We start from the raw sequence: 22,500 nt of genomic DNA, 5'->3' as shown, positions 1-22,500 counted from the left end.
CCAGACTGTGGTTCCCCCTGTGGGGACAGGCTAACCTGACACCAGACTTTGGTTCCCCCTGTGGGGACAGGCTAACCTGACACCAGACCGTGGTTCCCCCTGTGGGGACAGGCTAACCTGACACCAGACCGTGGTTCCCTCTGTGGGAACAGGCTAACCTGACACCAGACCGTGGTTCCCCCTGTGGGGACAGGCTAACCTGACACCAGACCGTGGTTCCCTCTGTGGGAACAGGCTAACCTGACACCAGACCGTGGTTCCCCCTGTGGGGACAGGCTAACCTGACACCAGACCGTGGTTCCCCCTGTGGGGACAGGCTAACCTGACACCAGACCGTGGTTCCCCCTGTGGGGACAGGCTAACCTGACACCAGACCGTGGTTCCCCCTGTGGGGACAGGCTAACCTGACACCAGACCGTGGTTCCCCCTGTGGGGACAGGCTAACCTGACACCAGACTGTGGTTCCCCCTGTGGGAACAGGCTAACCTGACACCAGACTGTGGTTCCCCCTGTGGGGACAGGCTAACCTGACACCAGACCGTGGTTCCCTCTGTGGGGACAGGCTAACCTGACACCAGACCGTGGTTCCCCCTGTGGGGACAGGCTAACCTGACACCAGACCGTGGTTCCCCCTGTGGGGACAGGCTAACCTGACACCAGACCGTGGTTCCCCCTGTGGGGACAGGCTAACCTGACACCAGACCGTGGTTCCCCCTGTGGGGACAGTCTAACCTGACACCAGACTGTGGTTCCCCCTGTGGGGACAGGCTAACCTGACACCAGACTTTGGTTCTCCTTTTTTTTTTGCTTGTGTTTTGACCCCGATATTGTAATTCAGTGCATTTTCATTAATTCCACCCAGTCAGGATATGGTGAGAAGAGAGGAAGTCTACGAAGGTGTATTCCCCGTTGTAATCACATGGCGTGACTTTTATGTGTCCAGAATGGAAATATCTACCTACAATTATTTGAATGAAACCTAACATACATTCAATACTGTTATGTCTGCTATCTCTCCTTTCATTCGTCGATAGTGCCCCAGCAGCTTCCCGCTTCCTGTCATTCGGAGGATGTGATTAATCAACTCACCCGTCGTAGAGGTTGCAAGACGGCACACAGGAACGTCCTCGGCTGAAGTAGCGACAGGAGAGGCACTGGTCAGGCCCTGGACCCCAGCAACCATCTTCAGAACACAGCCGGTCACACACCATCCTCTGTTGGGCTGTGGAGTACACACACATATGGACCTGAGTACACACACAGATTGACCTGAGTACACACACATATGGACCTGAGTACACACACATATGGACCTGAGTACACACACATATGGACCTGAGTACACACACATATGGACCTGAGTACACACACATATGGACCTGAGTACACACACATATGGACCTGAGTACACACACACATATGGACCTGAGTACACACACATATATGGACCTGAGCACACACACACATATGGACCTGAGCACACACACACATATGGACCTGAGTACACACACACACAGATGGACCTGAGTACACACACACATATGGACCTGAGTACACACACAGATGGACCTGAGTACACACACATATGGACCTGAGTACACACACATATGGACCTGAGTACACACACATATGGACCTGAGTACACACACACATATGGACCTGAGTACACACACATATATGGACCTGAGCACACACACACACATATGGACCTGAGCACACACACACATATGGACCTGAGTACACACACACACAGATGGACCTGAGTACACACACATATGAACACACACACATATGGACCTGAGTACACACACATATGAACACACACACAGATGGATCTGAGTACACACACATATGAACACACACACATATGGACCTGAGTACACACACATATGAACACACACACAGATGGATCTGAGTACACACACACATATGAACACACACACAGATGGATCTGAGTACACACACACATATGAACACACACACATATGGACCTGAGTACACACACATATGAACACACACACAGATGGATCTGAGTACACACACACATATGAACACACACACAGATGGATCTGAGTACACACACACATATGAACACACACACAGATGGATCTGAGTACACACACACATATGAACACACACACATATGGATCTGAGTACACACACATATGAACACACACACATATGGATCTGAGTACACACACACATATGAACACACACACAGATGGATCTGAGTACACACACATATGAACACACACACATATGGACCTGAGTACACACACATATGAACACACACACAGATGGATCTGAGTACACACACACATATGAACACACACACAGATGGATCTGAGTACACACACACATATGAACACACACACATATGGACCTGAGTACACACACATATGAACACACACACAGATGGATCTGAGTACACACACACATATGAACACACACACAGATGGATCTGAGTACACACACACATATGAACACACACACAGATGGATCTGAGTACACACACACATATGAACACACACACAGATGGATCTGAGTACACACACACATATGAACACACACACAGATGGATCTGAGTACACACACACATATGAACACACACACATATGGATCTGAGTACACACACATATGAACACACACACAGATGGATCTGAGTACACACACACATATGAACACACACACAGATGGATCTGAGTACACACACATATGAACACACACACAGATGGATCTGAGTACACACACACATATGAACACACACACAGATGGATCTGAGTACACACACACATATGAACACACACACAGATGGATCTGAGTACACACACACACATATGAACACACACACATATGGATCTGAGTACACACACATATGAACACACACACATATGGATCTGAGTACACACACATATGAACACACACACAGATGGATCTGAGTACACACACACATATGAACACACACACAGATGGATCTGAGTACACACACACATATGAACACACACACAGATGGATCTGAGTACACACACACATATGAACACACACACATATGGATCTGAGTACACACACATATGAACACACACACAGATGGATCTGAGTACACACACACATATGAACACACACACACAGATGGATCTGAGTACACACACATATGAACACACACACAGATGGATCTGAGTACACACACACATATGAACACACACACAGATGGATCTGAGTACACACACACATATGAACACACACACAGATGGATCTGAGTACACACACACATATGAACACACACACAGATGGATCTGAGTACACACACACATATGAACACACACACAGATGGATCTGAGTACACACACACATATGAACACACACACAGATGGATCTGAGTACACACACACATATGAACACACACACAGATGGATCTGAGTACACACACACACGTGCAAACAAATGCACAAACACGCACACACACACTCACATACAAACACACCCAGCAGAGACACAGCAATATTAAGTAGAACATTACAAAGTTGTTAATGACAGTCCAATAAGGTGAGAACATGGATGTTATATTTGCAATATCTGCTAATGCATGATGAAAGTAGCCTAAAGGGCCAGGGGTATGACAAAGGGGTGTGTGTGCTGTGTGTTGTGTTGTGTGTGTGTGTGTGTGTGTGTGTGTGTGTGTGTGTGTGTGTGTGTGTGTGTGTGTGTGTGTGTGTGTGTGTGTGTGTGTGTGTGTGTGTGTGTGTGTGTGTGTGTGTGTGTGTGTGTGTGTGTGTGTGTGTTCACCAGTATTCCCCATACCTCTACCCTTCTTTCAGCCCAGGCCTGTTACAATATTGTAAAAGACGGTTTTAAACTGTATCAATCAACGGCCACTTCATCTGACTACACTCCCCACTGACCTCCACAAGCCCACCCGCTTTCCTAATTGACTGCCCCAGTGAGTGACACATCCCTGGGGTGAGCAGTCTGCCTGTCCCCCTGTACCCATCCACTTCCACAGCTCTCCCTCCCCCATCTGGGCTGGTCGATGGCTGGATGAAAGACTAATGAAGAGGCCTCCTAACGGGGTTATTGATCCCACGGCACACCGCAACACTCATTAACACGCTAATGACATCAACCACTGCTTGGCAGGGGGGGAGTGGAGACTCCACAACACGTCTTCCTCTCTCTTCTTCTTCTTCTGCCTCGGTTGCTAAATCTCTCTCTCTCTTTCTCTTTCTCTCTCCCTCTCACTCTCCCTCACGTCTCTCTTCCTCATGTCTTCGTCCCTCTCTCCCTCTCTCTCTCTCTCTCTCTCTCTCTCTCTCTCTCTCTCTCTCTCTCTCTCTCTCTCTCTCTCTCTCTCTCTCTCTCTCTCTCTCTCTCTCTCTCTCTCTCTCTCTCTCTCTATCTCTTCTGTCTTGTATCAGTGTGACATGTGTGTTGTTCCCTCCCAGCCCCATCTCAAAGGACAAATGTGTTTATCTGAGGATGCTGAGGTGTCAAACTGCTATTGTCCAGCCCTAGTTTCCAAGCTCTCCATAGACCAAGCATGGAGCCATCTGGAAACTAGCCATTTGGAGCCCTGATGGAGCCATAATGTGCTGGAACCACACAAAGCAAATCTCTCATAGGATCAAACTCTCTATGTGAGGTGGGAGTAATACAATCCCCTGACATAAATGCATTGAGTCCCTCTACAGAAAATCACATGTCATTTTCTCCTACACCTCACAACTCAGTAAGTTCTTTCCCAATAAGCACTTTGTTCAGCAGAGAGCTGAATCAGGGGTTTTGTGTCTATAGGGAGCGGAAACTTGGAACTTGTGTTGAAACTTGTGACTGTGTGGACCTAGTGCATGTGTGCATACCTGAATATGTCTGTTCCTGCATCTCTGTGTGTGTGTATGCAACCAACAACAGGTGGGCATGTGTGTGTGTGTGTGCATACTAACGCATGTGCGACCAAGTGTGTGTCACTCACTGCACTCGCTGGAGGCGCGGTTGTTGCGGATGAGGACCTTCTGGTTGCTGGTGCGGAACAGGCTGGTCCAGTTGACGGTGTTGTAGAAGCACAGTCGGCTGTTGTTGGTGATGTACACGTTGCCCGCACTGATCTCATCCAGAGACTGGAACTGGAGAGAGGAGATCCAACGCTGCTTCAGGATCAGCAGGGAGATCCCACTGAGAGAGAGAGAGAGAGAGAGAGAGAGAGAGAGAGAGAGAGAGAGAGAGAGAGAGAGAGAGAGAGAGAGAGAGAGAGAGAGAGAGAGAGAGAGTAAGCTCTTTGTTTAACCATTCATGTAGTTAAAGAAAATATATATAGAGCATAGATGGATCAGTGTCAATAGAAGAAATATAATCATTAGAAGAGAGAACGAAGTAGAGATAAGGGGGGGTAGAGAGAGAGAGAGAGAGAGAGAGAGAGAGAGAGAGAGAGAGAGAGAGAGAGAGAGAGAGAAAAGAGAGAAAAGAGAGAGAGAGAGAGAGCGAGAGAGAGAGAGAGAGCGAGAGAGAGAAAAGAGAGAGAGAGGGAGAGAGAGAGAGAACGAGAGAGAGAAAAGAGAGAGAGAGAGAGAGAGAGAGAAAAGAGAGAGAGAGAGAGAAAAGAGAGAGAGAGAGAGAGAGAGAGAGAGAGAGAGAGAGAGAGAGAGAGAAGAATCAGAAGAAGATGATGAAAGCTGAGAGTCAACATGGAATGAAAGGAAAATGAAGGAGCGATTAGGCGGAGGAGAGAGTTCAGCATTCAGCTCTAGACAGTTGACTCTATCACATCTGATTGTGCTGAGTTTGACAGTCCTCCTCCATGTACAGAGTGTACTACCAACTAATACATCATTTAGAAAACAAGACACTGCAACTCCTTTCACTCCTTTGACTCTGTGCCTCCCCTTGGATCTTGCTGCGATCAGCTAATGCAAAACAGTTATCAAAACAACATATTAATCAAAGGGTTGCTAGGAGCATCAAAGGGCCCTTTTGGAGCCCGGGTGTTATGGGGCCCTTAGAAGAACATAACCCGGCTGATCATTAGTGCAGAAAACTTTACAACACAGAGAGAGAACAACCAGAAGGAGTGAGGAGAGAGAGAGAGAGAAGGAGAGAGAGAGAGAGAGAGAGAGAGAGAGAGAGAGAGAGAGAGAGAGAGAGAGAGAGAGAGAGAGAGAGAGAGAGAAAGAGAGAGAAGGAAGGAAGGAGAGCAGAGGGATAAGGAATAGGAACAGAGAGGAGGAGGAGGAGGAGGAGACAAGGGTCAACACTAAACAGTTCAGTTTTTCCCTGTGTGTGTGGAACGTGCATGTGAGTATGCATATACTACACTGTCTGACTGTTTTAAACCCCTATATTGGTGTATATCAGGGGTAGGCAACTAGATTCAGCCCCGAACATAATTATAATCATTTATACACTGCAAACTGACCACAACTTAGCCCAAAAAGAGGTTGTATTTGAAAATAACAATCATTTCATACCTTGATTATATTGAGACACCATCACATATGTCTCTTTTTTAATTTGTGGGAATACTTGGGAACAGATTTCCTAAATACATTTTTTTTTTTTATACCTGGTGATTTTACAGTCTTTTTGACGCAAAACTAAAATCATAAAATCATAATAATAAAATGTACTATATGGTAATTAATGAGTTGATTTCTGACTGTTACCTGTACAGTGATCTCCCACCGATGGTTGCCAGATTGGAGAAGACACTGAGGTCTGTCATGTTCTCTGGCCAGGACTGGATATTGAGGAAACCTTGAGGAGAAATGGCAACCCAATGAGAACATCACACACATACTGACGTACAAAGACAACCACACACTCATTATAAAAACTCATTAAGTTCAATGTCTTTATGTGCTTTTGATGCCGCCTGAATGAAGATCACAAAAAGAATGGCTTGACTGTCTAGTACAGATGGAGGATCTTAATTTGATCACTCGTTTGTTGCTGAGAATTGTCCTGCACAGCAGGAAATGCAAACTTGTAATTTCCATTTTTAAATGTCAGACTTGATTTGCCCTAACAAAAAATATATCAACCCCTACAAAAAATGTCCATTCATTATAATCCACATAATAATTCACATTTCCTGTTGCTGCAAGATTATTTTCCTGCTGTAGCAAACTTGCTCAAATTAAGATCTTACATGTGTAGAACTTTGAAAGGTTTATCAGTGATGAGAAAACACTGAATCTGAATGGTAGCATAACAACTCTGTCTTTATTACACCACAGAGAAGAACTGAATGTTCTCCTATTTGATGAAGGAGCTATTTAGAGGGGGAAGTTACACTTTCATTGCTTTTATGTGCTTCTTACAAGGATCCCATTTCTTTAAAGGAAATGTATCGGATAAAGACAATATCCAACTGATTAGCTGAATGAGCTTAACATCACTGGGCATAATACGACTGTTGCATGTGCCTTAATGATAGATAATATCAAATGCGTTAGGGTTTGTGTGTTTGTGTGTGTGTATTTGTGTGTGCGCGAGCATGTCTGTATGTGCGTGCATGTACAGTGGGGAAAAAAAGTATTTAGTCAGCCACCAATTGTGCATGTTCTCCCACTTAAAAAGATGAGAGAGGCCTGTAATTTTCATCATAGGTACATGTCAACTATGACAGACAAATTGAGAAAAAAAATTCCAGAACATCACATTGTAGGATTTTTAATGAATTTATTTGCAAATTATGGTGGAAAATAAGTATTTGGTCACCTACAAACAAGCAAGATTTCTGGCTCTCACAGACCTGTAACTTCTTCTTTAAGAGGCTCCTCTGTCCTCCACTCGTTACCTGTATTAATGGCACCTGTTTGAACTTGTTATCAGTATAAAAGACACCTGTCCACAACCTCAAACAGTCACACTGCAAACTCCACTATGGCCAAGACCAAAGAGCTGTCAAAGGACACCAGAAACAAAATTGTAGACCTGCACCAGGCTGGGAAGACTGAATCTGCAATAGGTAAGCAGCTTGGTTTGAAGAAATCAACTGTGGGAGCAATTATTAGGAAATGGAAGACATACAAGACCACTGATAATCTCCCTCGATCTGGGGCTCCACGCAAGATCTCACCCCCGTGGGGTCAAAATGATCACAAGAACGGTGAGCAAAAATCCCAGAACCACACGGGGGGACCTAGTGAATGACCTGCAGAGAGCTGGGACCAAAGTAACAAAGCCTACCATCAGTAACACACTACGCCGCCAGGGAATCAAATCCTGCAGTGCCAGACGTGTCCCCCTGCTTAAGCCAGTACATGTCCAGGCCTGTCTGAAGTTTGCTAGAGTGCATTTGGATGATCCAGAAGAGGATTGGGAGAATGTCATATGGTCAGATGAAACCAAAATATAACTTTTTGGTAAAAACTCAACTCGTCGTGTTTGGAGGACAAAGAATGCTGAGTTGCATCCAAAGAACACCATACCTACTGTGAAGCATGGGGGTGGAAACATCATGCTTTGGGGCTGTTTTTCTGCAAAGGGACCAGGACGACTGATCCGTGTAAAGGAAAGAATGAATGGGGCCATGTATCGTGAGATTTTGAGTGAAAACCTCCTTCCATCAGCAAGGGCATTGAAGATGAAACGTGGCTGGGTCTTTCAGCATGACAATGATCCCAAACACACCGCCCGGGCAACGAAGGAGTGGCTTCGTAAGAAGCATTTCAAGGTCCTGGAGTGGCCTAGCCAGTCTCCAGATCTCAACCCCATAGAAAATATTTGGAGGGAGTTGAAAGTCCGTGTTGCCCAGCGACAGCCCCAAAACATCACTGCTCTAGAGGAGATCTGCATGGAGGAATGGGCCAAAATACCAGCAACAGTGTGTGAAAACCTTGTGAAGACTTACAGAAAACGTTTGACATGTGTCATTGCCAACAAAGGGTATATAACAAAGTATTGAGAAACTTTTGTTATTGACCAAATACTTATTTTCCACCATAATTTGCAAATAAATTCATAAAAAATCCTACAATGTGATTTTCTGGATTTTTTTTCCTCATTTTGTCTGTCATAGTTGACGTGTACCTATGATGAAAATTACAGGCCTCTCTCATCTTTTTAAGTGGGAGAACTTGCACAATTGGTGGCTGACTAAATACTTTTTTTCCCCACTGTATGTGCCCATTAAAGAGGATAGCATAGGCCCTGCCTTGGAGAGAGATTGGTCATTGCTCTTTATTATTGCCCTGGTTTTCATTATGAAATGAAGTTTCACTCCATTAGCTATTTGCCTCAACCGCGAGTTACAGGGTTTAATATGACAAAAGGTTTTACAGATGAAGTACAGCTCATCCCTTTTATACAAGTCCTAATGGGCATTATCAGATGAATACATACACACACACACACACACACACACACACACACACACACACACACACACACACACACTCAGCCCAACTCCAGATACAATAACAGAGTCTATACATTCCTTCTCTTGCTCTCTCACTCTCTTGGGTATAAATGTTTCCTCCAATGTCTCCCAGCAGCTGAGTGTGTGTGTGTGTGTGCATGCGTGTGTGTCTCACCTGTGATCTCTCTCACTGTGCGGAACACGTTGAGCCGCTCTGGGTCCAAGGCCCCTATACCATGGTACATGTCCCTATGGCCCATCAGAGAGAACAGAAGAGAGAACAGAAGAGAGAGAGAGAGAGAGAGAGAGAGAGAGAGAGAGAGAGAGAGAGAGAGAGAGAGAGAGAGAGAGAGAGAGAGAGAGAGAGAGAGAGAGAGAGAGAGAGAGAGAGAGAGAGAGAGAATTAAATTGAATTGAAATGAGAAAGAGAGCGAGAGAGAGAGAGAGATTGAATTTAATTGAGAGAGAGAGAGAGAGAGAGAGAGAAAGAGAGAGAGAGAGACTCTCTGCGTCCCACTTTCTATATGTGTCTGCATGTGCATAACATGCCAAGGAACCTTTGACCTGACCTTTGACCTGACCTATTCCACCTTTAGTCTGTGTGAATGAGAGATCGTCCTGTAGTGTCGTGTTGGCTGAAGCGAGGGTGGCTGCAACGCAGTCGGGGAGGGGTGGGGAGGGGTGGTGTTGGGGGAGGAGGAGGAGGGGGGAGTCGGTGGATGCTGATTTGTGACTACCTGTGCAGTAAGCTTACTGCACTGTTGTTGAACACTTACAATGGACACTAACACTACCAGCTGGAGTAAGGTAAAGTAACACTTACAATGGACACTAACACTACCAGCTGGAGTAAGGTAAAGTAACACTTACAATGGACACTAAGACTACCAGCTGGAGTAAGGTAAAGTAACACTTACAATGGACACTAAGACTACCAGCTGGAGTAAGGTAAAGTAACACTTACAATGGACACTAAGACTACCAGCTGGAGTAAGGTAAAGTAACACTTACAATGGACACTAACACTACCAGCTGGAGTAAGGTAAAGTAACACTTACAATGGACACTAAGACTATCAGCTGGAGTAAAGTAAAGTAACACTTACAATGGACACTAACACTACCAACTGGAGTAAGGTAAAGTAACACTTACAATGGACACTAACACTACCAGCTGGAATAAGGTAAAGTAACACTTACAATGGACACTAACACTACCAGCTGGAGTAAGGTAAAGTTGTCCCTAGACACTGATCTCAAATCAAATCAAATCAAACTTTATTGGTCACGTGCACAGGATACAGGTTTAAACGGTGCAGTGAAATGCTAACTCTGCTCAACAATGCAGTACAATATCAATATTAATATCCGGTTTGTGATCCTAAGATCCATTCTTTGTTTGGTTGTGTTGGTTAGGGTAAGGGTTTGGTTGTGTTGGTTAGGGTAAGGGTAACGGTTTGGTTGTGTTGGTAAGGTAAGGGTTTGGTTGTATTGGTTAGGGTAAGGGTTAGGTTGTGTTGCTTAGGGTAAGGGTTGGTTGTGTTGGTTAGGGTAAGGGTTTGGTTGTGTTGGTTAGGGTAAGGGTTTGGTTGTGTTGGTTAGGGTAAGGGTAAGGGTTTGGTTGTGTTGGTTAGGGTAAGGGTAACGGTTTGGTTGTGTTGGTAAGGTAAGGGTTTGGTTGTATTGGTTAGGGTAAGGGTTAGGTTGTGTTGGTTAGGGTAAGGGTTTGGTTGTGTTGGTTAGGGTAAGGGTAAGGGTTTGGTTGTGTTGGTTAGGGTAAGGGTAAGGGTTTGGTTGTGTTGGTTAGGGTAAGGGTAAGGGTTTGGTTGTGTTGGTTAGGGTAAGGGTTTGGTTGTATTGGTAAGGTAAGGGTTTGGTTGTATTGGTTAGGGTAAGGGTTTGGTTGTGTTGGTTAGGGTAAGGGTTTGGTTGTGTAGGTTAGGTTAGGGCAGTGCTTCTCAATTATTTTCTGTTACGCCCCCCCTAGGAAGAAGTAAACATTTTGCGCCCCCCAACTCTCCGCCGCGACTGTAAATAGTATAATTTGTCTATAAATTTGTTATATGTACACCTCTGCATAACATTGTATCCTTATTAACATTAAAGAAAATAAAAAAGAAAGAAATATAGATCAACTTACAACAAAGAATAACTTTATTAACATTGTAACAGAAAATACTTAAAGTGCATCAATTTTCCTGAAATTTAAAAAATATGCAACCCTTATTTAAACTGTAAACATTTTTTGACCATTTGATACTGAAAAATAAAATGAAATATAATCAATAAATAATAATAAATTCAAATTGATCAGCAACATTAACTCAGGAGCACAATATATGAAACACTTTGACCTATAAAACAAAAATGAATAAAACAATTTGTGCTGATTCCTCGTCTCCCACCATAGTCACAGTGAAGCCAAGCGCTACATACGCTTCGTCATATTTCCTCGTCTTAGCTTTCGGGAGACTTTGTCTCATTATCTCCGTCTCTCTCCGCCTTTCTTTTCATCCCTGTTAAATATTTTTCCATGGTGTCTCTTAAGGGTTTGTTATCTGCACTTCATATCTCCTGCTCTGTGCTGTGTGCTCTTGTTCGGTGCAAAAAAAAACTACTCCCTGCGTCAAAAAATAGCATGTTCCCCGGGGTCACACGCGCCCCCCCTGGCATCGCTCCGAGCCCCCCCAGGGGGGCGCGCCCCACTATTTGAGAAGGACTGGGTTAGGGTAAGGGTTTGGTTGTGCTGGTTAGGGTAAGGGTTTGGTTGTGTAGGTTAGGTTAGGGTAAAGGTTTGGTTGTGCTGGTTAGGGTAAAAGGCCATTCATGGAGGCTCTGTACGGAGGGTTTGATGCAATTGCGGAGCCTCCGGAGCCTTGTGGAGGCCAAATCCAGCTACGTTCCGCATCGCCGTGCGCCTCCCAAATGTTGTAATAATGTGGAGGGCCCCGTATAGCTCCGCATTGACATGATTGGGGGCGGGAGGTCCTGTATAAAGGCAAACTCACTTCCTTGACAACTTCCTTCACAACAGCTCTGCGCTGCTCGGCGAAGCGCAAGAAGTATGAATGCTCTGACTTCTGCGGAGGCCGCATCGCAGTTAAAGCTGCACGGCAACTGCAGATGACGGATTGACCATGCAGAGCCTTTAAGGGCTCATGGCTCTACCGTAAAACACGCTGTCTCAGGCATCTTGTTACAAGTGTGAGGAACACAAAGACTGAATACATGGTAGTGTGTGATATAATTTAGCAATAAAGCCAGAGGAGGTGTGTATATTGGCCAATATGCCACGGCTGTCAGCCAATCAGCATTCAGGGCTCGAACCACCCAGTTTATAATTAAGCAATAAAGCCAGAGGAGGTGTGTATATTGGCCAATATACCATGGCTAAGGGCTGTACTTATGTACAACGCGAAGCAGAGTAGCTGGATACAGCCCTTAGACGTGGTATATTGGCCATATACCACACCCCCTCAGGCCTGATTGTTTAATTATATACTGGTTACCAAGGTAATTAGAGCAGTAAACAAGTATTTATGCATCATACCAGTGGTATATTGTCTGATATACACACGGCTGTAATGGTGTTTCAGCCAATCAGCATCCAGGACCCAAACTACCAGGTTTATAATAAACAGTACATACCCTTTGATGCCGGTGATGAGGAAGATGAGGTTGCCGTTGATCTTGGTGCAGTTGACAAACATCTCTATGTTGCTGGCATCCACCGTCTGGGCTGTCTGCAGGCTGCCAGTCCCTATGCCATCACACACTGGAACACACACACACACACACACACACACACACACACACACACACACACACACACACACACACAGTATTAACATTTCTGCAACATTCCTCTGTCCAAGTCACAAGCTCCTTACAGTTCCAAAGGTTTACAAGCACACATACAGTAGATCAAACCCACTGTCCTACCAACGACCTTGGCATTTCTTTGACTAATGAGTTCCGTGGTCAAGGATGGATGCTCTCTAAAGTATTTTCCTTATAAACTCATTATTTGGTGCATTGGCAAGGGCCTTTCCCCCGTCTCTGACTTACAAAAGCATGAGCCAACGGTAGCGTCCTAAATGGCACTCTATTCCTTATGTAGTGCACTCCTTTTGACCTGTAGGGTACCCACAGGGCTCTGGTCAAAAGTAGTGCACTATATAGGGGACAGGGAACCATTTGGGCCGTAGCAATCTGAGCCAATTCCCGCCGGCTAATGAATTCATTACATCGGCATTAATTACACTTAAAGACTGGTTGTGGAGCCAAGTGACAGAGGCCTGACCGTGATGAATACGGCTGGCATTAACTGGTGTAACCCAATTTTGGATTGTGATTTATATGAGCCAATTCAATACCTGAAATGTTAATTTGTTATCATTTCCCACAGTTCCTCTGGGCCATCCCTCATTACCCCACCCGGCCCCCTGACAGTATAATCAAGAAATGGTACAGACATCAGGATTGGGGAGGAGACAGAGAAGGAAGGGATGGTACAGACATCAGGATTGGTTAAGAGACAGCAGTGGTGTAAAGTGTTTTAGTAAAAATACTTTCAAGTACTACTTAAGTAGTTATTTTGGGTATCTGTACTTTACTTTACTATTTTACTTTTACTTCACTACATTCCTAAAGAAAATCATGTACTTTTTACTCCATACATTTTCCCTGACACGCAAAAGTACTCGTTACATTTTGAATGATTAGCAGGACAAGAAAATGGTCCAATTCACACACTTATCAAGAGAACATCCCTGGTCATCCCTACTACTTCTGATCTGGCGGATTCACTAAACACAAATGCTTTGTTTGTAAATTAAGTCTGAGTGTTGGAGTGTGCCCCTGGCTATCTGTAGATTTTTTTTAAACAAGAAAATGGTGCAGTGTGGTTTGCTTAATATAAGGAATTTGAAATGATTCATACTTTTACTTTTACTTTTGATACTCAAGTACATTTAAAACCAAATACCTTTAGACTTTTCCTCAAGTAGTATTTTACTGGGTGACTTTCACGTTTACTTGAGTAATTTTCTATGAACGTATCTTTACTTTTACTCAAGTATGACGTTTGGGTAGACATATATGGGAGGAGCCAGAGAGGTAAGGGGTGGTATATGGGAGGAGCCAGAGAGGTAAGGGGTGGTATATGGGAGGAGCCAGAGGGGTAAGGGGTGGTATATGGGAGGAGACAGAGGGGTAAGGGGTGGTATATGGGAGGAGACAGAGGGGTAAGGGGTGGTATATGGGAGGAGACAGAGAGGTAAGGGGTGGTATATGGGAGGAGCCAGAGAGGTAAGGGGTGGTATATGGGAGGAGCCAGAGAGGTAAGGGGTGGTATATGGGAGGAGCCAGAGAGGTAAGGGGTGGTATATGGGAGGAGACAGAGAGGTAAGGGGTGGTATATGGGAGGAGACAGAGGGGTAAGGGGTGGTATATGGGAGGAGACAGAGGGGTAAGGGGGTGGTATATGGGAGGAGACAGAGGGGTAAGGGGTGGTATATGGGAGGAGACAGAGAGGTAAGGGGTGGTATATGGGAGGAGCCAGAGAGGTAAGGGGGTGGTATATGGGAGGAGACAGAGGGGTAAGGGGTGGTATATGGGAGGAGACAGAGAGGTAAGGGGTGGTATATGGGAGGAGACAGAGGGGTAAGGGGTGGTATATGGGAGGAGACAGAGAGGTAAGGGGTGGTATATGGGAGGAGACAGAGGGGTAAGGGGTGGTATATGGGAGGAGCCAGAGGGGTAAGGGGTGGTATATGGGAGGAGCCAGAGAGGTAAGGGGTGGTATATGGGAGGAGACAGAGGGGTAAGGGGTGGTATATGGGAGGAGACAGAGGGGTAAGGGGTGGTATATGGGAGGAGACAGAGGGGTAAGGGGTGGTATATGGGAGGAGACAGAGAGGTAAGGGGTGGTATATGGGAGGAGACAGAGAGGTAAGGGGTGGTGTATGGGAGGAGACAGAGGGGTAAGGGGTGGTATATGGGAGGAGCCAGAGGGGTAAGGGGTGGTATATGGGAGGAGACAGAGAGGTAAGGGGTGGTATATGGGAGGAGACAGAGAGGTAAGGGGTGGTATATGGGAGGAGCCAGAGAGGTAAGGGGTGGTATATGGGAGGAGCCAGAGAGGTAAGGGGTGGTATATGGGAGGAGCCAGAGAGGTAAGGGGTGGTATATGGGAGGAGACAGAGAGGTAAGGGGTGGTATATGGGAGGAGACAGAGGGGTAAGGGGTGGTATATGGGAGGAGACAGAGGGGTAAGGGGTGGTATATGGGAGGAGACAGAGGGGTAAGGGGTGGTATATGGGAGGAGACAGAGAGGTAAGGGGTGGTATATGGGAGGAGCCAGAGAGGTAAGGGGTGGTATATGGGAGGAGACAGAGGGGTAAGGGGTGGTATATGGGAGGAGACAGAGAGGTAAGGGGTGGTATATGGGAGGAGACAGAGGAGTAAGGGGTGGTATATGGGAGGAGACAGAGAGGTAAGGGGTGGTATATGGGAGGAGACAGAGGGGTAAGGGGTGGTATATGGGAGGAGCCAGAGGGGTAAGGGGTGGTATATGGGAGGAGCCAGAGAGGTAAGGGGTGGTATATGGGAGGAGACAGAGGGGTAAGGGGTGGTATATGGGAGGAGACAGAGGGGTAAGGGGTGGTATATGGGAGGAGCCAGAGGGGTAAGGGGGTGGTATATGGGAGGAGACAGAGAGGTAAGGGGTGGTATATGGGAGGAGACAGAGGGGTAAGGGGTAGTATATGGGAGGAGACAGAGAGGTAAGGGGGTGGTATATGGGAGGAGACAGAGGGGTAAGGGGTGGTATATGGGAGGAGACAGAGAGGTAAGGGGTGGTATATGGGAGGAGCCAGAGGGGTAAGGGGTGGGATATGGGAGGAGACAGAGAGGTAAGGGGTGGTATATGGGAGGAGACAGAGGGGTAAGGGGGTGGTATATGGGAGGAGACAGAGGGGTAAGGGGTGGTATATGGGAGGAGACAGAGGGGTAAGGGGTGGTATATGGGAGGAGACAGAGGGGTAAGGGGTGGTATATGGGAGGAGACAGAGAGGTAAGGGGTGGTATATGGGAGGAGACAGAGGGGTAAGGGGTGGTATATGGGAGGAGCCAGAGAGGTAAGGGGTGGTATATGGGAGGAGACAGAGGGGTAAGGGGTGGTATATGGGAGGAGCCAGAGGGGTAAGGGGTGGGATATGGGAGGAGACAGAGAGGTAAGGGGTGGTATATGGGAGGAGACAGAGGGGTAAGGGGTGGTATATGGGAGGAGACAGAGGGGTAAGGGGGTGGTATATGGGAGGAGACAGAGGGGTAAGGGGTGGTATATGGGAGGAGACAGAGGGGTAAGGGGTGGTATATGGGAGGAGACAGAGAGGTAAGGGGTGGTATATGGGAGGAGACAGAGGGGTAAGGGGTGGTATATGGGAGGAGACAGAGAGGTAAGGGGTGGTATATGGAAGGAGACAGAGGGGTAAGGGGTGGTATATGGGAGGAGACAGAGGGGTAAGGGGTGGTATATGGGAGGAGACAGAGAGGTAAGGGGTGGTATATGGGGGGCGACAGAGGGGTAAGGGGTGGTATATGGGAGGAGACAGAGGGGTAAGGGGTGGTATATGGGAGGAGACAGAGGGGTAAGGGGTGGTATATGGGAGGAGACAGAGGGGTAAGGGGTGGTATATGGGAGGAGACAGAGAGGTAAGGGGTGGTAAATGGGAGGAGACAGAGAGGTAAAGGGTGGTATATGGGAGGAGACAGAGAGGTAAGGGTTGGTATATGGGAGGAGACAGAGGGGTATGGGGTGGTATATGGGAGGAGACAGAGGGGTAAGGGTTGGTATATGGGAGGAGACAGAGGGGTAAGGGGTGGTATATGGGAGGAGACAGAGGGGTAAGGGGTGGTATATGGGAGGAGACAGAGGGGTAAGGGGTGGTATATGGGAGGAGACAGAGGGGTAAGGGGTGGGATATGGGAGGAGACAGAGAGGTAAGGGGTGGTATATGGGAGGAGACAGAGGGGTAAGGGGTGGTATATGGGAGGAGACAGAGGGGTAAGGGGTGGTATATGGGAGGAGACAGAGGGGTAAGGGGTGGTATATGGGAGGAGACAGAGGGGTAAGGGGTGGTATATGGGAGGAGACAGAGAGGTAAGGGGTGGTATATGGGAGGAGACAGAGGGGTAAGGGGTGGTATATGGGAGGAGACAGAGAGGTAAGGGGTGGTATATGGAAGGAGACAGAGGGGTAAGGGGTGGTATATGGGAGGAGACAGAGGGGTAAGGGGTGGTATATGGGAGGAGACAGAGAGGTAAGGGGTGGTATATGGGGGGCGACAGAGGGGTAAGGGGTGGTATATGGGAGGAGACAGATGGGTAAGGGGTGGTATATGGGAGGAGACAGAGGGGTAAGGGGTGGTATATGGGAGGAGACAGAGGGGTAAGGGTTGGTATATGGGAGGAGACAGAGAGGTAAGGGGTGGTATATGGGAGGAGACAGAGAGGTAAAGGGTGGTATATGGGAGGAGACAGAGAGGTAAGGGTTGGTATATGGGAGGAGACAGAGGGGTATGGGGTGGTATATGGGAGGAGACAGAGGGGTAAGGGGTTGGTATATGGGAGGAGACAGAGGGGTAAGGGGTGGTATATGGGAGGAGACAGAGGGGTAAGGGGTGGTATATGGGAGGAGACAGAGGGGTAAGGGGTGGTATATGGGAGGAGACAGATCGGTAAGGGGTGGTATATGGGAGGAGACAGAGAGGTAAGGGGTGGTATATGGGAGGAGACAGAGAGGTAAGGGGTGGTATATGGGAGGAGACAGAGGGGTAAGGGGTGGTATATGGGAGGAGACAGAGGGGTAAGGGGTGGTATATGGGAGGAGACAGAGGGGTAAGGGGTGGTATATGGGAGGAGACAGAGAGGTAAGGGGTGGTATATGGGAGGAGCCAGAGAGGTAAGGGGTGGTATATGGGAGGAGACAGAGGGGTAAGGGGGTGGTATATGGGAGGAGACAGAGAGGTAAGGGGTGGTATATGGGAGGAGACAGAGGGGTAAGGGGTGGTATATGGGAGGAGACAGAGAGGTAAGGGGGTGGTATATGGGAGGAGACAGAGGGGTAAGGGGGTGGTATATGGGAGGAGCCAGAGGGGTAAGGGGTGGTATATGGGAGGAGACAGAGAGGTAAGGGGTGGTATATGGGAGGAGACAGAGAGGTAAAGGGTGGTATATGGGAGGAGACAGAGAGGTAAGGGTTGGTATATGGGAGGAGACAGAGGGGTATGGGGTGGTATATGGGAGGAGACAGAGGGGTAAGGGTTGGTATATGGGAGGAGACAGAGGGGTAAGGGGTGGTATATGGGAGGAGACAGAGGGGTAAGGGGTGGTATATGGGAGGAGACAGAGGGGTAAGGGGTGGTATATGGGAGGAGACAGAGGGGTAAGGGGTGGGATATGGGAGGAGACAGAGAGGTAAGGGGTGGTATATGGGAGGAGACAGAGGGGTAAGGGGTGGTATATGGGAGGAGACAGAGGGGTAAGGGGTGGTATATGGGAGGAGACAGAGGGGTAAGGGGTGGTATATGGGAGGAGACAGAGAGGTAAGGGGTGGTATATGGGAGGAGACAGAGGGGTAAGGGGTGGTATATGGGAGGAGACAGAGAGGTAAGGGGTGGTATATGGAAGGAGACAGAGGGGTAAGGGGTGGTATATGGGAGGAGACAGAGGGGTAAGGGGTGGTATATGGGAGGAGACAGAGAGGTAAGGGGTGGTATATGGGGGGGCGACAGAGGGGTAAGGGGTGGTATATGGGAGGAGACAGATGGGTAAGGGGTGGTATATGGGAGGAGACAGAGGGGTAAGGGGTGGTATATGGGAGGAGACAGAGGGGTAAGGGGTGGTATATGGGAGGAGACAGAGAGGTAAGGGGTGGTATATGGGAGGAGACAGAGAGGTAAAGGGTGGTATATGGGAGGAGACAGAGAGGTAAGGGTTGGTATATGGGAGGAGACAGAGGGGTATGGGGTGGTATATGGGAGGAGACAGAGGGGTAAGGGTTGGTATATGGGAGGAGACAGAGGGGTAAGGGGTGGTATATGGGAGGAGACAGAGGGGTAAGGGGTGGTATATGGGAGGAGACAGAGGGGTAAGGGGTGGTATATGGGAGGAGACAGAGAGGTAAGGGGTGGTATATGGGAGGAGACAGAGAGGTAAGGGGTGGTATATGGGAGGAGACAGAGAGGTAAGGGGTGGTATATGGGAGGAGACAGAGGGGTAAGGGGGTGGTATATGGGAGGAGACAGAGGGGTAAGGGGTGGTATATGGGAGGAGACAGAGGGGTAAGGGGTGGTATATGGGAGGAGACAGAGAGGTAAGGGGTGGTATATGGGAGGAGCCAGAGAGGTAAGGGGTGGTATATGGGAGGAGACAGAGGGGTAAGGGGTGGTATATGGGAGGAGACAGAGAGGTAAGGGGTGGTATATGGGAGGAGACAGAGGGGTAAGGGGTGGTATATGGGAGGAGACAGAGAGGTAAGGGGTGGTATATGGGAGGAGACAGAGGGGTAAGGGGTGGTATATGGGAGGAGCCAGAGGGGTAAGGGGTGGTATATGGGAGGAGCCAGAGAGGTAAGGGGTGGTATATGGGAGGAGACAGAGGGGTAAGGGGTGGTATATGGGAGGAGACAGAGGGGTAAGGGGTGGTATATGGGAGGAGCCAGAGGGGTAAGGGGTGGTATATGGGAGGAGACAGAGAGGTAAGGGGTGGTATATGGGAGGAGACAGAGGGGTAAGGGGTAGTATATGGGAGGAGACAGAGAGGTAAGGGGTGGTATATGGGAGGAGACAGAGGGGTAAGGGGTGGTATATGGGAGGAGACAGAGAGGTAAGGGGTGGTATATGGGAGGAGCCAGAGGGGTAAGGGGTGGGATATGGGAGGAGACAGAGAGGTAAGGGGTGGTATATGGGAGGAGACAGAGGGGTAAGGGGTGGTATATGGGAGGAGACAGAGAGGTAAGGGGTGGTATATGGGAGGAGCCAGAGAGGTAAGGGGTGGTATATGGGAGGAGCCAGAGAGGTAAGGGGTGGTATATGGGAGGAGCCAGAGAGGTAAGGGGTGGTATATGGGAGGAGACAGAGAGGTAAGGGGTGGTATATGGGAGGAGACAGAGGGGTAAGGGGTGGTATATGGGAGGAGACAGAGGGGTATGGGGTGGTATATGGGAGGAGACAGAGGGGTAAGGGGTGGTATATGGGAGGAGACAGAGAGGTAAGGGGTGGTATATGGGAGGAGCCAGAGAGGTAAGGGGTGGTATATGGGAGGAGCCAGAGAGGTAATGGGTGGTATATGGGAGGAGACAGAGAGGTAAGGGGGTGGTATATGGGAGGAGACAGAGGGGTAAGGGGTGGTATATGGGAGGAGACAGAGGGGTAAGGGGTGGTATATGGGAGGAGACAGAGAGGTAAGGGGTGGTATATGGGGGGCGACAGAGGGGTAAGGGGTGGTATATGGGAGGAGACAGAGGGGTAAGGGGTGGTATATGGGAGGAGACAGAGGGGTAAGGGGTGGTATATGGGAGGAGACAGAGGGGTAAGGGGTGGTATATGGGAGGAGACAGAGAGGTAAGGGGTGGTATATGGGAGGAGACAGAGAGGTAAAGGGTGGTATATGGGAGGAGACAGAGAGGTAAGGGGTTGGTATATGGGAGGAGACAGAGGGGGTATGGGGTGGTATATGGGAGGAGACAGAGGGGTAAGGGTTGGTATATGGGAGGAGACAGAGGGGTAAGGGGTGGTATATGGGAGGAGACAGAGGGGTAAGGGGTGGTATATGGGAGGAGACAGAGGGGTAAGGGGTGGTATATGGGAGGAGACAGAGAGGTAAGGGGTGGTATATGGGAGGAGACAGAGAGGTAAGGGGTGGTATATGGGAGGAGACAGAGGGGTAAGGGGTGGTATATGGGAGGAGACAGAGGGGTAAGGGGTGGTATATGGGAGGAGACAGAGAGGTAAGGGGTGGTATATGGGAGGAGACAGAGAGGTAAGGGGTGGTATATGGGAGGAGACAGAGGGGTAAGGGGTGGTATATGGGAGGAGCCAGAGGGGTAAGTATGGAAGTGGGGAAGGTTTAAGAAACGTTCAGTACTACTGGGACAAATGTGAGATGTCATTATGGGGGTACAGTATGTAGATACCTTTGGGACAGATGTCATTATGGGGGTAATGTATGCTGGTACCTTTGGGACAGATATCATTATGGGGGTAATGTATGCTGGTACCTTTGGGACAGATATCATTATGGGGGTAATGTATGCTGGTACCTTTGGGACAGATGTCATTATGGGGGTACAGTATGTAGGTACCTTTGGGACAAATATCATTATGGGGGTAATGTATGCTGGTACCTTTGGGACAGATGTCAGTGCAGGGGATGCACATCTTGATGCGGTTCTCCTCCACTTCCATCTTGTTGCTGGGACAAGCCCTCACACAGGAGCTGTGGTCCACTACAAAGTTATCTGGGACACAACACACACAGATATACAATTGCCCTCTTTATTCACCAGTATAACTTTACTCTACACGTTACAGAAACTCTTCCACAGGGCTGTCCTAGATGGTTGTGTGCATGTGTCTGTGTCTGTGCCCTGAATTTATTTGTACATCGATAGTTATGAAGACAATCAGGTTGAAACATTGCACTTAATAAAATGTGGAACATTCATGGTGTGGGTCAGGGGTCATGCCAGTGTTATGCATGGTGTGGGTCAGGGGTCATGCCAGTGTTATGCATGGTGTGGGTCAGGGGTCAGGGGTTATGCCACTGTTATGCATGGTGTGGGTCAGGGGTCATGCCATCATTATGCATGGTGTGGGTCAGGAGTCAGGGGTCATGCCACCCTTATGCATGGTGTGGGTCAGGGGTCAGGGGTTATGCCACTGTTATGCATGGTGTGGGTCAGGGGTCATGCCATCATTATGCATGGTGTGGGACAAGGGTCAGCTGTCATGCCAGCGTTATGCATGCTGTGGGTCAGGGGTCATGCTATCATTATGCATGGTGTGGGTCAGGGGTCATGCCATCATTATGCATGGTGTGGGTCAGGGGTCATGCCACCGTTATGCATGGTGTGGGTCAGGGGTCATG

At 48.1% G+C, this 22,500-nt stretch overlaps 1 protein-coding gene across 2 annotated transcripts in view; it reads right to left on the bottom strand.

Annotated features, from left to right (window-relative positions):
• The window catches only part of LOC121562370 (receptor tyrosine-protein kinase erbB-4-like), a 184,752-nt gene that overhangs the window by 71,146 nt on the left and 91,106 nt on the right, over positions 1-22,500 (bottom strand). For both annotated transcript variants that reach the window (XM_045223179.1, XM_045223180.1), the window contains 6 exons: positions 21,758-21,871; positions 12,997-13,123; positions 9,525-9,598; positions 6,651-6,741; positions 4,967-5,166; positions 1,090-1,222 (listed from right to left, as the gene is read on the bottom strand). In XM_045223179.1, the coding sequence (XP_045079114.1) occupies positions 1,090-1,222; positions 4,967-5,166; positions 6,651-6,741; positions 9,525-9,598; positions 12,997-13,123; positions 21,758-21,871 (739 nt within the window). The remainder of the gene's footprint in view (positions 1-1,089; positions 1,223-4,966; positions 5,167-6,650; positions 6,742-9,524; positions 9,599-12,996; positions 13,124-21,757; positions 21,872-22,500) is intronic.

This window comes from Coregonus clupeaformis, chromosome 10, assembly GCF_020615455.1.
Source record: "Coregonus clupeaformis isolate EN_2021a chromosome 10, ASM2061545v1, whole genome shotgun sequence".
Classification (NCBI taxonomy): Eukaryota; Metazoa; Chordata; class Actinopteri; order Salmoniformes; family Salmonidae; genus Coregonus; species Coregonus clupeaformis.
Note: the sequence above shows the minus strand (reverse complement) of the source record. Positions and strands in the feature narration are given on the sequence as shown.